The sequence below is a fragment of the Suncus etruscus genome, chromosome 20, assembly GCF_024139225.1.
Source record: "Suncus etruscus isolate mSunEtr1 chromosome 20, mSunEtr1.pri.cur, whole genome shotgun sequence".
NCBI classification, from domain to species: domain Eukaryota; kingdom Metazoa; phylum Chordata; class Mammalia; order Eulipotyphla; family Soricidae; genus Suncus; species Suncus etruscus.
Genome location: NC_064867.1, coordinates 30,884,940 through 30,900,918, shown reverse-complemented (window position 1 = coordinate 30,900,918; position 15,979 = coordinate 30,884,940). Strand labels below are relative to the sequence as shown.

The following is a 15,979-nucleotide window of genomic DNA, read 5'->3' as shown; positions in this document are numbered from 1 at the left end:
TTATCTTGGTACTCTTGTCCTGTTTCGAGGGGCCCCCAGGTTTCAGGGGCACAGGCAGTGGAAGGAACAGAGACCCTGGTGCCTGTTTCAAGGATGGGGCACTGAGTGATATAGCAGCAAGCAGGCCTGTGGGAGTGAGTGAAAACCAGGAAAGGCCACAGGGGAAGGAAAGGTTAAAGGAAGTGCCATTTTCTGCCCACCAAAGCTGCCCAGGAAGAGAAAGAGGAGGTGGGAAGATGCAGCTGCAGAACATCAAACACTGCTCCAGATTCATACGTTGGTGAAGATAGGGTCAGAGGTGGAGAGGGCCACGTGAGTCTCCTGTGGCCGCAGGGCCTATTTCACTCCAGCTTTTTGGCCGTCACCCTGGTCCGAGCAATGATGAGGGGCACCAGGGCTAATGAGCTGAAGAAGAGGGCCCAGAGGGGCCGGTAGAAGAGCCAGCCAGCAGCCACGGTCAGCAGCGTTAGCGAGGTAGCCATGCATACGGCAAAGGCCTTCAGGCCGATGTTGACCAGGTCTCGGAAGATGGGGAACCAGTCCACTGTGGGGAAAACAAAGGTCGTGAGTTTCCAGGGGCCCAAGCAGAGCTGAGAGCTGGACAGCACCCTGGAGAAGTGTATCCACTCTGAGAGAGGGTCCAGGGTCAGTCAGATCTTTCAAACTTGTGCAGCTCACAAAGCTGACAGAGCAGGGCCTGCCAGGACCTTAGCTGGAGGCATCTGTTCATTTACCCTCTAAGGAAAATGCATGAGCCTCTTGGGGCCATAACAACAACACAGCAGGTAGGATATTTGCTTTGCATATGGCCGGCGTGGGTTCAATCCCTGGCATCCCATATTTCTGAACCTGGCAGAAATAATTTCTGAGCATAGAGCCAGGACTAATCCCTGAATACTACCGGATGTGGCCGAAAAACCAAACCAAAACAAACAAAATAACCAAAAAAATGAGCCTCAGGGCTCATTCCCACCCAGCTACCAGCTCACTACTATCCAGTCTAGGACCCATCCTAGATCCAGCAGGACTCCTCTCAGCATCCATGACCCCAGAATCCCTAGCCCTGCAAGTTGTATTGGCTCCAAGTGGCCTCCTGGGACTACATAAAACAAGCCAAGTCATACTAAGGGGGGGGGGGGGGCAGATACTCATCAAGCCATCATGGCTACAGGGAAAGGTGGGGCTATGGGTAACTTCTTTGTACCCCAAAGGTCCCGAGGCCAAGGACTTCCATGCACATGAAGCTCTACCACTACCAGAATGAAGACTCCAGGGCCCTGGGCTGGAGTTTTCTGTTGGGACCTATAGCAATGGTCTAGTTGGGATCACCACTGGGGTAATGGCTCTGAAGGCCAGACCACCATGGCAGCAGGGAACTCAGGCCAGCACCAGGCAGGGCCACATAGGTAAGACCAGGCTCCTTGTTGCCAACCTTGGCAGGAACACTCTCCCAACTCCACCTGCTATCCACACTTACCCAGGGTGTAGATGATACGGGTCATGAGATTGATGCCCATAAACATGGCCATCCAGCCAGCTGCCCGCAGGCCCCACGTCTTTAAAGAGTTGCTCTTTTGTTCTCGACGGAACACCTCCTACAGTGGAGGAGAAAGAAGGTCATCGTGCTGTCTGGGTAAGGGTCAGGGGGCCAGAGGCCTACCCAGGAGCTGACAATCTATCTGAAGGGACTGGATGGACTTAAGGGCACATCTGCCCCCAGCTCAGCATGTGCCCAGCACCAAGAGCTTTTTGGAAGGTCGGCCCTTGTCAAAGCAGAGCCAGCTTTACCAAGAACTCTGAGGTCGCAGCCTAATGAGAAACAAGCCCTGTCCCCTCCAAACGTGACCACATGTAACAGTGTTGGCAGGGCCTATGGCCAATGCATGCATGCATATGTGTGTGTATGTTCAATTTTGTGGGCCACATCTAGCAATGCTCAGGGTCTATTCCTCGTCCATTGGGACCATCTTTGGGTCCCCCATCACTACACCACTACTAGCCAATTATTTGCTCCCCAGAACAAACCTACCTTCTTTCCTTCCTCTCTCCCTCCCTTCCTTCTTCTGCCCTCTCTTTCTATCATGGGCCACCCCCAGCAGCCCTCAGAGCTTACTCCTGGCTCTGCACTCAGGAATCATTCCTGTAGGCTCATGGGGACCATATGGGATACAGGGTATCAAATCTGGGTTGGGAGAGTGCAAAGCAAGCACCCTTCCTGCTGCGCTATCTTCCAGTCTCAGGGTTCTGCTGTAACCCTTTGGTCCCCATTTTCCTTGAACCCCTGGGTCTCCCACCACCACTGACAGTGCCATTTTATGGCCCTGCCCCAGCTGAAACTGAGGTGTCAAATTGACTTGCTCACCCTGACCCTGGCCACTGGAAAACCTTACAATACCATCCACATCTACCAGTATCCTCTCCACACTGTCCTCCCCTCCAGGGTCCCATTTCCAGAGGCCACTGCAGTGGCTGGCTCGCCACATGGCCCATGCCAAGACCTGTCCTGTGCCCCCACATCCACTCCCGTCCTTAGGGATGGATCCTGTCTGGGGGAGATGCAGTACCCCCTAATGGGGTCTTATGCCACAGCCACTTTGCTCGGCCTGTCCCATACAAAGCTTCCAGTCCTGGCTCCAAGACCCCTTATGCCCAGAGCCCTGGATCATGGCAGGCCCATCCACTACTGTCCACACTGGCAGCTTATTATTTCTCAGGTGTGTCTTTCACTGTGGTGCCCAAAGGGGAAGCTGAGGCTCTTACCCATAGGCCAGCAGCTGTGGACCCCAGGTCAGGACCTACTGGGGTGCAGCTTTGAGGCCTGTGTTTCACCTGCTGGGAGTGGCAGCTCAGGGTGGGGTCATGGTTAAAAAGCCAGGCCTAGGCAGGGCTTCTAATTTTAGAATTGTCCCACAGGGCTGGGAGCTGCCAGGGGAAGGAAAGTATGACTCAGGGACATCAGACTGGGGAGGCAGTTGGGAAATGGGGCCCCTGGCCTGGCACATGAAGGAGAACCCCAGGGGTTCATTGGGCCACACTCTGGGTTCTGGAGAGCTGCAGAGACCTCTGCCAGAAGCTTGGCCATGGGGAGGTTTTCCCAGCCACTGTGGAACTGGGAAAGGCTGCAGGGAGCCCCAGTGCAGAACACTGGGAACAAGATACTCTCTGTATCAGGTTCAACCCTGCGAGAGCCACATGCAGGTTCATAGCCAGGCCACTGGGATAAGCTACCAACACTTTCATGGCACCCTCTTGGACCTCAAAAGGCATGGCCCCAGGTCTAGGGGTCCTCACCCTCACTCCATTTCCACATTTTGCATCCTTCTCTTCACCCACCCCTGCCAAGTGTTCCCAAGGCAGGGACACCCCTCCCAAAGGGCTCTGTCCTCTCCCCAGCCCCACTGAAGTGGCCACATGGGGACAAGATGTCCATGTTCTATGCAACAAGTCATGCTTGGCCATAGTCCCACTGGCCTGATCCTTGCAGTATTTTCCTCACTATTGCCTGGAGACCCAACATAGAGGGCTCTGATATCTCTGCATCTCTAGATGTCCCCTGGGGTGCCACTCCTGTGTAAGCCAGCACAGAAGTCTACATGTGTCTGCCCTGGTAGTGGCCCCAACACAGATGCTTCTAACTTGGCTCATCTTTATCTCACCTCCTTGGGCTGCTCATGGGGTGGGTAGGTTTGGGGGCCCTGCATGCACAGGAGGGCCCAGATATGTGTGTGTGTGTGTGTGTGTGTGTGTGTGTGTGTGTGTGTGTGTGTGTGTGTGAGAGAGAGAGAGAGAGAGAGAGAGAGAGAGACAGAGAGAGAGAGAGACAGAGAGAGACTGAGAGAGAGACACAGAGAGAGACAGAGAGACAGAGAAAGGAGAACAACTCACCTCCGCTGAGAAGTCACCATGGTGCAACAGCAGCAAAGTGTCCCCAGATTTGGTGGAATAAGGGCCGAGCTGGTCACCCCGCTGCCGGGCAATCACAGTCACCTGTCAGTGAGGTCAGAGGTCAGAAGTCAGAGGTCAGAGTAGAAACTGAAGGGCAGCCCTGTCCCAGGTGCAACTCAAGGAGGATGATGAGGCAATCCTAGAGCTGAACTCTCTGGGTTCTGAGCCCAGTGAGCATCCAGGGCTGGGGAAGTGAGTTTGTAGGGGGCCAAAATGAGACCTAGCATAGACCCAGATGTAGAAAGAATCTTCCTGAGGCGCAGCAAGAACCCACAGGGCCGCGGTTCGCCAGCTGCCAGGCACAGATGCCTTAGATTCTATATGTGAGGATATTATTGAGTTTGAGGGTTTCCAAGTTCCCTCAGCCCCAAAGCACCTTGCAGTGTCTCTGAGCCCTGCAGTGGAGGTCAGGGAAAGGACTTACCACATGGGCCGGACCCAGGTCAGGGTGGTCGCCACTCAGCCCTGCGTAGGAAAAGGAAACACGCAGGTCCCCAACCTGCAGTGAAGAGACAGTCAGCAGGGTCAACACACTCCAAACTCCCACCCCCATTCCCACCTGCCTGCACCCCCTACTTCTCTTTTCCATACACTTGACTGTGGGTCCCTGTGCCTCAGCAATGCCCAGGCAAGTCTGGGGCAGAAGGGTGTCCTGAGGTATGGGGGTCCAGGCCCAAGGTATCCCCAGACCCATGTGTACCTCCGGATACTTGGGGTTTTCACTGTGGTAGAAATAGTCCCCCCGGCGAATGATGTCCACATGCGGGTCTTCCAGCTTGGACAGGCTCAGGGGCTTGAAGTTGTCGACTTTTTCAATAAGGCCTGGGAAAAGGGGGAAAGGGGAAGGTGTGGGAGGTCAGACACCACCATGGGGTGTCTTGAGGCCCTTGGGCAAGGTCCCTGACCTCAAAGTCACCCCCAAATGGCCAGCCCCAGGTCGCCATCCACCAAGAGGCACCACAGTTCTGGGAATAACTTCAGTCCTGTCCCCTTCCATCATGGACTGGTCAGCCATATACAGAGCAGACAGCAGCTTGGGCTCTTCAGGCTCCTCCCTGGACTTGCTACGAGAACACACTATGAAGACAAAGTCTTCTTTGTCACCCTCCCTTGCCAGGTACAGGGACAGAGCTTAGAACTCCTCAAGAGAGCTGGTAATGAATCTACATCAAAGCACCATGTTGGATGCCCCCAAGGACTCCGGGACAGCCGGTGCCAAGGTCTCACTCAGGGGCTCTGCCCAGCAGTGACCAAGACTTGGTGTCCCATCATGCCCCCGGGCTTCATTCTGCCCTCTCCTGAGCGATGCTAGGAAAGGTGTCAACTTAGCCCACAGTTCGGGGTCAATCTTGCTCATAACACCCATTCCTGGTGTGGCCAGAGGTGGACCGGGTATGTTTAGCTGTTTAGCCCAGCTCCCTGCAGGGGCCCAAGACATACCGGCTGAGAGGAAGAACCTGCCGATCTGGACAAAAGGAGCTGTTGCTGTGAAGGACTCCACTGCCATGGCACTAAGGAGAGGGCAAGGGGCTGTCAGGGAGCTGGCAGCAGAACTGTCGGTCCCCCCTCTGCAGCAGTTGCTGCAGAACCACCAGCTCCACCAGATTTCCCTCACTCACCATTGGGTCCAGTACCCGTCCTGTCTGCAGGGTCCCAGAGTAAGGAGCCCCTTGGCCCACCTGCCTGGCTGTCCCACCCTCTCTCTGCCCCATGTCCCCTGCATCCTTTGGTGCCCATTACCACCATAAGCCTGAGCATAAGCCATCATGACCTAGGTTTCCATGCTCCCAACCAGAAGACTGTGCACAGTCATTGGATTGGAGGCAGCCTGTGGGGCAGCGAGTCAGTACCCATCTGGGCATCCCAATGCCCAGTACAGGTGCAGCTCTGCAACATTCCCAAGAGGATACAGATGTTGCTGGGTGGGATTCAGCTAGATTTGCCCCAGCTAGTGCCCAGCTAGGCTGACCCCAGCATGCAATCAAGGCTGACCCTGGCTAATACCAAAGGCTGAACCCAGTTGTTGACCGATGAGGTTGACCTTGGCACACACCTAGCCCTTACCTGGGGTTTTTGTGGCCAATCTCTCGGTCAAAGTTTCTGCTACTGACGAGCTCTGACCTCCACTCAGTGTCTGCATGGGAGAAACAATGACTCAGAGAGCAGGGAAGGAGCAGCAGCAGGTCTCAATGGTCTAGCCCAGGGGCTCCTGATAGATGGGGGGGGGGGCCCTATCTAATGGAGGGAGGTTCCTATCTGATAGGGGAAGTACCAATCTGATGAAGGGGGTACTCCTATCTGATAGGGTGGCTCCTATCTGATAGGGGAGGGACTCCTATCTGATGAAGGAGGTACTGATGGGGGGCTGTCTGTCTGATGGGGACTCAGAGGTGAGCCTTAGGGAGTAGATGCATAAATGTGGGGTTTCCCGCTACCAGCCTCGGGCCTGGGACACTCACTGTAGGAATACTTCCTCTCCGTCTTCACCTGCCCATCTTCGGTGTACTCCCTGCAGGGCAAAAAGAATCTCAGTAGGTGCTGGAGAAATTGGGGGCAACTGAGGTGGTAGGGAGAACACCGGAGCGGGAGGACCATGTCCTCCCAGAGAGAGACCCTGGTCTAGTCCCCTCCATATCACACCAGGCCATACCCTGCTCCTGGGCAGAAGAGGCCACATTCTCACCCCCAAGATTCCCTGAACGCCCCCATCCACATAGCTCAGTGTAGCTGTCCAAGCCCATTCCAAGTGATCCCAGTGCAGCTAGGGAGTCCTATCTTGGGATTCTGGTTACTCCTGCCCCATGGGGAGTTTGGCAAAAACCTTGCTAGAGGAAAGTTTTGTTTTTTTTTTTTGTTTTTGGGCCACACCCGTTTGATGCTCAGGGGTTACTCCTGGCTATGCACTCAGAAATCGCCCCTGGCTTGGGGGGACCATATGGGACACCGGGGGATCGAACCGCGGTCCGTCCTACGCTAGCGCTTGCAAGGCAAACACCTTACCTCTAGCGCCACCTTCCCGGCCCCTTTTTTCTTTTTTAATTTTGTTTTTGGGTCACACCTGGTGATGCTCAGGAGTTACTCCTGGCTATGCGCTCAGAAATTGCTCCTATCGCTTCTCAGCCTTTTGGCTAAGATCAAGTGTAGTATCTGTTCTTATCAGTTTAATATCTGATAAGTCGTCTATCGATGACAATATATCAAATGGAATTGGTCATTGGGAAGCTGCTGTGACTCACCACTGCACCCCTGTCCCCCTGAAGATTCTCCATTCCCCGGGCCTCACCTGGACTCCTCGCTTTCTACCCACTGGTACATCTCCACTTGCCGGCGCAGCTTCACCGCTGGCAGGTGGACTCCGTAGTTGGGATCTGACAAGAGCTTCAGAAAGAATCAGAGGGTAAGAAATAGAAAAGAGCAGTCAGAAGAGATGGGATTCAACACCCCCACCTAGGGCATAGGGAAAGCTTAACTGCAGGGATCAGAGCACCAGGGCAGGAAGGACATTTCTAGAGTTGCTTTATGTGGGAGGGTCCTTGGATGCCTCGCAGGGCAGACTCAAGCTGCAGGGCTTAGGGACATGGCAGGAAAGACAAAGGATCTGGAGTCACACAGGAGAGAATTTTCATCACCTTTCCACAGCCATCATCCCGGAAAACACCTACTGTATGTACTCAAGTATAAGCCGAGTTTTTCCAACACAAAATTTGTTCCAAAAAACCTGAACTTGGCTTATACTCAGGTCATACAGGTTATTAAATACACGAAATCTCCAGTCTGCTGGAGGGACACCTCAGTGCTTCAGTTCAGTCCACAAGTCATGGCTGAGGTGAAGAGGTAGGCCGCTAAACTTAACTGGATGCCACCGAACTATTTAACCCACAATATTTAATGGCACAGTTCATTAAGTGGAAAAACCCATCGAGGGCAGTAAAGTCATGTAAATAAATGTTTATAAATCCTGAATCCTTATAATCAGGGGTTTGGGAATATAAAGATTCAGGATTTTTAACTATTTATTTACAATGCTTTACTGTCTAAAATGGTCTACTCACTTTATTAAAGTTGCCATTAAATACTATATATATATTTTATATTTATTTCTCTCTTTTTTTTTTTTTGTTTTTTGTTTTTTGGGTCACACCTGGCAACACTCAGGGGTTACTCTTGGCTTTATGCTCAGAAATCGCTCCTGGCAGGCTCGGGGGACCATATGGGATGCCGGGATTATCTGCATACAAGGCAAATGCATTACCTCCATGCTATCTCTCCGGCCCCTATATTAATTTATTTCTAAAACTTACCAGAGGCTGCTGCATTCTCCACCTCGGCTTATATTTGAGTCACTAAGTTTTCTCAGTTTTTAGGGTAAAATTATGGGGGGTCGACTTATACACGGGCCAGCTTATACTTGAGTATCTATGGTGTTTGTCAAGTTTGTGCCTCTGCCTGGCTCAGTCTCCAGGCTGGTCCTCATGAGCACACATGGGTTCTCCCTGCTTTATAACTGATAATGTAGCACCCTTGGGCATACTGGGTCTCTGGGTTTTGAGTGGCAGAGGTGGGACTCGTGGGTACATGTGTCTACCCTCAGGGCCCTGATGTCCCAAATCTTTGCCTGTGCCATCCCAGCCAGACACCTTGGGTCTCTGTCTGTTCAGTGACCACTGCCAGCTCACCTTGGACGTCCGAAGAGCCCCAATGATGTGTATGAGTCGCCCCTCATTCTCTGGTGCCACAGTGTGGATGCTGTCTGGGGATACGACGAGTGAGAGCCCCTCGTCCAAAGAGGTGGCAGTCTTCAGTGCGCGGCCCTGGGAGGATAGAGGGAAGGTTTCAGTCACGTGGTGCAGGCCCCTGGGCTGTGTGTACCCTGGATGTTTTGGAGAACATTAGAAATGACCTACCCACTCTGCAGTTGGAAAACAAACAAGGGCCCATGAGGGGTACAGCTGCAATTTGCCAGGCTGACCTCTTCCCACTGCCATCCACTCATATTGGCATTGTTCCATGTTTGGGCATATGGCTCCCGGTCTTCTCACCTCTTTTTTGTTGTTTGTTTGTTTTGGGGGGGGAGGCCACACCCGTTAACGCTCAGGGGTTACTCCTGGCTAAGTGCTCAGAAATCACTCCTGGCTTGGGGGACCATATGGGAGCCGGGGGATCGAACCAAGTTCCGTCCTAGGCTAGCGTATGCAAAGTAGACGCCTTACCACTTGCGCCACTACTCCGGCCCCCTCACTTATTTAAAGAAAATTCAAAACACTTTTTACTTGAGGAACCATGATTTACAAAATTACTGATAGATGAGTTTGGGGCATATAAAATTTCAACATCTTGGCAGGCAATTAAAGTTCGGTGGTTTCAGTTGAGATCTCACATTTCCAGTGTTGTTGAGTCTATGCTTTGAATGTATAGTATAGTTTTACCACTCTCCCTCACCCCCAATATAACTGAATTTCAGGTGCCTGTCCCTCCAATAATTCCCTTTCATCTTCTTTCCCTCCTTGATATCTTTCCATCTCTGTCCTTTTCCTTCCTAGACTCTGGGGTTCAGAGTAATCTAGGTATCCTCCCCATTACTACATTACATTTCATTACATTTTCTTTTTCTTTTTTTTTTTTTTTTTTAATTTTTTTTTTTATTTATTTATTTATTTTTTTTTGTGTCACACCCGGCAGTGCTCAGGGGTTATTCCTGGCTCCAGGCTCAGAAATTGCTCCTGGCAGGCACGGGAGGACCATATATGGGACGCCGGGATTCGAACCGATGACCTCCTGCATGAGAGGCACACACCTTACCTCCATGCTATCTCTCCGGCCCCCTACATTTTCTTTTTTTTGGGGGGACACACTTGGCGGCCCTCGGGGGTTACTCCTGGCTCTCTGCTCAGAAATCGCTCCTGGCAAGCACAGGGGACCATATGGGATGCCAGAATTCAAACCACAGTTAGTCCTGGGTCGGCTACTTGCAAGGCAAACACCCTACCACTGTGCAATCTCTCTGGTCCCTACATTACATTTTCTTTTTTTTTCCTCACCCCTACATGGTATTTTCTAATCAATTATTTTATATAGCACAGGTGAGATCATCCTGTGTTTATCTTTTTTTCTTCTGGCTGACTTCACTCAACAGGATGTCTTCCAGTTTCAACCAGGTTGCAGTAAATTGCATGATTTCATTGTTCCTTACAACTATATGCCACATCTTCATAATCCATTCATTTGTCATTGTACAACTATGTTGATTCCATATTGTCTTCTCCCCTTCTCCAGAGGAGGGTGTAGGGCTCATTCAATCTGAAAAGAATGAGCTGCTCACCATATCATGTGACCCAGAGTAACCAATCAGAAGTGTCCACTAGCCACAGGGAGTGGCTGGGTGACAGAACCAAAGTTCCTGCAACTTCTGCCCAAGTTATTTAGAAAGAGATGGTTCCTCTTTCCTTGGGAGTTGCTAGATTGGTTAGATGTGGCTCTGGAATTTTGCTAGGACAAAGGAAAAGAAGAAAATCTCACAGCAGAGATAAAGAAGAAAGGAAGAAATGGAGAGGCCTGGAAACCTCACATGAGAATTTAGATCCAGTCATTCAGTACCCTCCCTTCTCTCTTTCTAAATCTGAGGCCTTATTATCGAACCCAGTTTCTCAGGCTCCACAGAGGGCTTCCAGCATTTTACCTCATTGGTGAAGATTAAGTAGAAGGAGATCAAGAAGGTCATGAGTCCCACAAACATGCCGCCCGATGTCTCACTCAGTCGCTCCAGGAAGCCCGGCTGTGGGTTAGTTGTAATTTTGACATGTTCTCGCCTGTTACTTGTACTGGAAGACTGGAGGGAAAGCACAGTGGAAAAAATAGAATGAAAGGTAGTTGATGCCCCAGCATGGCAGTCAGGAGTGGAGTGTCTGCGATCCCCAATCATTACAATATCTATGCATCAATTCCATCACATTAGCAAAGGGAAGGGCAGGGGGAGATAAACGAAATAAAACATTGAAACCAGGCTGAGTCATCCGAGGATGTGGCTTAGTGGAAGGGCATTTGCCTTTCCTAAGGGGAGGCCCTCGGTTCAAGCTCTAGAACCAAAATAAGAAGCAGAACTTTGGTATTTATTATGCTGTACAAGTGAGGCTTTCATTACTATTATTTGCAAACAACATATATAGATACTAAGCTTGATGAAGACTGACAAATGCATATCCCATCAACTGACAATCCTTTTTTTTTTTTTTTTTTTTTTTTAGTTTTTGGGCCACACCTGGCGGTGCTCAGGGGTTACTCCTGGCTGTCTGCTCAGAAATAGCTCCTGGCAGGCACGGGGGGCCATATGGGACACCAGGATTCTAACCAACCACCTTTGGTCCTGGATCGGCTGCTTGTAAGGAAAACGCTGCTGTGCTATCTCTCTGGGCCCTGACAATCCTTTTTTTAAAAAAAATTATTTTGCTTTTAGTCACCATGAAATTATCAAGTCATGTATAATTTGGCTTCAGGTATATAATGTTTCAACATCAATTCCCCCACCAGTGTCCTCTTCCCTCCACTGTGTCTCTCCATCCTCATCTGCCTCCCAAATACCTCCTACAAGAAACACTTTTATATATATTTGCTGATAACTGCCACCCTGATGAAGAAACAGAACACCTTCTTCACCCCAAGAAGTTCCCTAGTAGCCCTTTCCTGACAGGCTAGAGGTAGCAACATCACTATGGACCCACCTAGCTGCTTCTAGAATTTAGTGCCACTTCTCCAATTCCTTGTTTCATTATATATTTTTTTGAATCCTCTATTTTTATTTTATTTATGTATTTATTTTAATAAATATTTAAGCACCATGATTACAAGCCTGTTTGTAGTTGGGTTTCAGTCATAAACAGAATACCCCCCTTCACCAATGCAACATTCCCACCACCAATAACCCCTTCTCCCCCACATACTAAAATTATTATGATTATTATTTTTTTTTTTGCCTTGGGGACACACCTGGCAGTACTCAGGAGGCTACTCCTGGTTTGGTGCTTGGGATTGTTCCCTGGGTGCTCAAGGACAATATGGTGTCAGAAGTGGAATCAGAGTCTCATGCATGCAAGACAAGTCAGTGTTCTTTTTTTATTTATTTATTTATATTTTTTATTTTTTTGGTTTTTGGGTCACACTCAGCAGTGCTCAGGGGTTACTCCTGGCTGTCTGCTCAGAAATAGCTCCTGGCAGGCACGGGGGACCATATGGGACACCAGGATTCTAACCAACCACCTTTGGTCCTGGATCGGCTGCTTGCAAGGCAAACACCGCTGTGCTATCTCGCCGGGCCCACAAGTCAGTGTTCTACTACCAAGCCACATCTATGGCTGGGAGATGTAGTTTTACATTCATTCATTTTACTTTTTTTAGTTTGTTTTTTTGTTTTGGGGGCCGCATCCAGCAATGCTCATGGGTTATTCCTCGCTCTGCACTCAGGAATCATTCCTGGCAGTGTTCAAGGGACAATACAATTTGTCAGGGATCAAACCCAGGTTGGCCATATGCAAGGTAAGTGCCTTGCCCACTGTACTATCTCTCCTGCTCCTTTATTTACTGAATTGTTTGGGGGCCGATCTGGTGGTATTCAAGGCTTACTACTGGGATCCTTATTTGGGGATTGCTCCAAGAAAGCTCAAGGGGCACCAGGATATGAATCTGGGTTGGCCACATGCAAATCAAGTGCCCTCCCTGCTGTACTATGTCTGGGAAGACGTCATATTTTTGTTTGTGTTTGGGCCACACCTGGTGACGCTCATGGGTTCCTCCTGGCTACGCACTCAGAAATCACTCCTGGTTTGGGGGACCATATGAGACACTGGGGATCAAACACAGATCTGTCCTGGGTAGTCCTGGGTTCAAAAGCCCTACCGTATGCTATTGCTCCGGCCCAAGATGTCATTTTTTATCACTTTATTTATTTTTGGTTTGGGGGCCACATTCAGTGATATTCAGGAGTTACTTTTGAATCTAAACTCAGGAATTAATCCTGGCAGTGCTTAGCGGACCTTAAGGAGTGTCAGGGGTAGAACATGCGTCAGGCCCACACAAGGCAAGAGAGCCCTCCCTGCTGTACTCTGGCCCCAGATATATACTTTTTAATTTTTTTTTTTTGTTTTTCGGGCCACACCCGTTTGATGCTCAGGGGTTACTCCTGGCTACGTGCTCAGAAATCGCCCCTGGCTTGGGGGGACCATATGGGACGCCGGGGGATCGAACCGTGGTCCTTTCCTTGGCTAGCGCTTGCAAGGCAGACACCTTACCTCTAGCGCCACCTCGCCGGCCCCATTTTTTAGTTTTTTAAAGTTGCTAAAATGATTTACAAAAGAGACTATTGGAGATAATATTTTAAATTAAACTTGCAAATAATGGCTGAGCTTTTGTTTTTTTTCTTGTTGGTTTTGCACCATACTCAGTAATTCTATGCTTACTCTTGCCTCAGGGATCAGTTCTAGTGGAATCATAATATATTGAAAATGGGCAGATTATATGCAAGGCAAGCATCTTACCCCCTGTACTATTTCTCTGATCCATGGCAGAGCTTTCTGAGTGCTAAATTGGGTCTTAAGGGATAAGAGGCAAGCATTAAGAATACTAGTGATAGGGCCCAATAGATAGCACAGAGATAAGGAGTTTGCCTTGCGTGCAGAAGGACAGTGGTTCAAATCCCGGCATCCCATATGGAAAAAAAAAAAAAAAAAGAAGAATACTAGTGATAGGGCTCGAACAATGCACAGTGGTAAGGCGTTTGCCTTGTATATGGCCAACATAGGATGAACTCCAGTTCGAATCCCGGCATCCAATATGGTCCCTCGAGCCTGCCCGAACCAACTTCTGAGTGCAGAGCCAGGAGTAACCAGGTTGCTGCCAGGTATAACCCCAAAACAAAACAAAAACAAGAAGAATATTAGTGACAACCACAGACCATCCTAGGCCATGCTGATTGCCTGAAGCATGGGACAGATCAAATACTAAAGAATATCTCCTTTTAGCCTGGGGAATAAAGGCAGGCTTCCTGGAAGAGGGAACACTGGAGTAGAAGGATCTGGGGAGAAAGGAATCACAGGTCAGTGAGATACACCCAAGTGAGTTCACAGCAGACCTGCAACTCCATGCTGAGAATTTATGTAGTTGTAAGAGAGACAAGGCTGGGTGTGTGTCCACTGCCACTCAGGGAATGTAGCCAACCAGGGCTGGACTTCGCAGACAGGGCTGGGCAGAAGAAATCTAGGCCAAGGGCTCCTATACAACCCTCAAGTTTCAGGGAACCAGGCTCAGAACAGGAGCTGAGAGTATCACCTCCCTAGAGGGTGGCCCCCTATTCACTTTCTCCCCAAGGCCACCTTTGAGCCACTTATCTTGGCCTGGACTCTTATCACACACAAGACAAAGGCAGCTCCATGGATTAGGAATGGCAGTGAGGGGTAAGAGAGAGTGGCTGGGCTGGTGGGAGAGTGGTTAGGAATTCTGTTGCCTCCCTACTCCACCTCACTATCTTTAGATCTTCACCCCACCTTTGGCGCCCACAGATGTCCACCCAGCTATGGGATGAATCAACAAAGGCTTAGCAACAGAGGATACCCAAATTCACCCACATCTTTCAGGCAACATCAGGTCCCAACAAACCCAAGGCAGTGGCTCTCACTCTGCCTCCCAGTTCTATTATACCAGACTTCAGTGAAGAGACTTTTTTCCTGGATTATGTACCTTCTATGCACCTGGTACTGTGTTTAGTAGACACCCTCAAACGTGAGAGTAACCAATTTCACAAGGATCCAGAAGCCCTGGGAGATGAAGGCCCCATAAGCATGCAGAGGAAGAATATGGACTTGCCCCCTGGCCAAACACTGCCCAGCAAAGCCAGTTAAGGGAAGCTGGCAAGGGGGAAACTGGCCTTGGATATGGAGTGGAGTAGTGAGATTTTGCTTGCAGGAGGCAGCAAGGTTCCTCCTACCTGATTCTCCAGAGTTACTTAGAAACTCCCAACAATTCTCAACAGAGGATATGGTTGCTGTGGGTGACCCCAGTCTGGCTTCTCAGAGAAGATGAGGTGTGGGTTGGATGGGCTGGGAAATGGGTGCATGGGGCCAAGAAGGGAGTTGGGTAGCTAGGACAGCAGCAGAGCAGGGAGGGAAGGAGGGAGGGTGTGTCTGCCACTGGCAGGGCTCCCGGGCTGGCTCCCCAGGCACTTGCAGAGCAGTGGAGTCATGAGTCACACCAGCTTGTCCCACACCCAGCACCCCGGGTGGGAGGTGTGTGGGCTTAAATAGAAAAGCCCCATAGAAAAGGGGGGGGGGGGGCTGCAGGGAGAAGGGAAAGCACCAGCCAGGACCTTTCTAAACAAATCCATGCTGGAATGCTTCTCTTGCACTCCCTCCACTACTCCCCATGAAACCTCTAAGGCCCAACCCCAACCCTGCCCTACCCCAGCACCAGATTTGGGGACAGCTTGTGTCTGTCCTGTGCAAGGCCAGCTCCCCCTGGGTTGGACCAGTTGCACTGGGTCCTTTTGAGGCTCCAAAGGTCCTCAAATTCAGCAAATTTGAGCATCCCCGGGATGAGGGATGGACCAGATAGACAAGCAGAGGTTGACAGGGTCCCATCTGCACAGCTCAGACAAGCAAAAGCAAGGAAAGGAAATGGAAACGTCAGGGTAGATGGAGCCCAGCAGGCCGCAAGGATACTCACATTCCTGTCCATGATGGGAGTCAACTCGCCTCTGCACCTCACTTAACTCGGCTAGCAAAAGGGCCCGCCACTGCCAGATTGCGGAGTCCAAGGACTGTTTGCACGATGGCGAAAGATGCAGAACCCGGGAAGACTAGATACAAAAGTGACCGCCCCGAGGGAGGGGCAAGGCTTTTCTGCGCAAGCGCGCCGCAATGCCCCTTGGGAAACGTAGTCCAGATAAAAGTTGCCCCCCGTGCGTAGGAGAAAAGGCTTTCTGCGCACGCGTGCCCCAAGACCTCCTCTTAGTGCCCACGTGCGCAGCAAGGCCCCCTGGGAAACGCAGTCCAGA

At 50.5% G+C, this 15,979-nt stretch overlaps 1 protein-coding gene and 1 pseudogene across 1 annotated transcript; one reads left to right on the top strand and one right to left on the bottom strand.

Annotated features, from left to right (window-relative positions):
* Window positions 1–321: 321 nt before the first annotated feature.
* TMEM43 (transmembrane protein 43) lies at window positions 322–15,667 on the bottom strand. The gene is made up of 12 exons (XM_049766535.1): window positions 15,649–15,667; window positions 10,622–10,771; window positions 8,622–8,756; window positions 7,229–7,323; window positions 6,405–6,454; window positions 6,010–6,079; window positions 5,386–5,456; window positions 4,646–4,767; window positions 4,370–4,444; window positions 3,886–3,987; window positions 1,478–1,595; window positions 322–544 (listed from the first exon to the last, which is right to left on the bottom strand). Exons 1-12 carry the CDS (start codon window positions 15,658–15,660, stop codon window positions 342–344), a joined length of 1,203 nt encoding a protein of 400 aa, XP_049622492.1. The 5' UTR covers window positions 15,661–15,667; the 3' UTR covers window positions 322–341.
* LOC125998523 (uncharacterized) lies at window positions 7,054–7,182 on the top strand (annotated as a pseudogene).
* Window positions 15,668–15,979: the final 312 nt, after the last annotated feature.

Coding starts and splice junctions, on each gene's coding strand:
- TMEM43 (XM_049766535.1), bottom strand. Junction 4,445..4,645: donor AAAACCCCAAGTATCCGGAG/GTACACATGGGT, acceptor TCTTCACTGCAG/GTTGGGGACCTGCGTGTTTC. Junction 1,596..3,885: donor ATGGTGACTTCTCAGCGGAG/GTGAGTTGTTCT, acceptor CCTCCACTGTAG/GAGGTGTTCCGTCGAGAACA.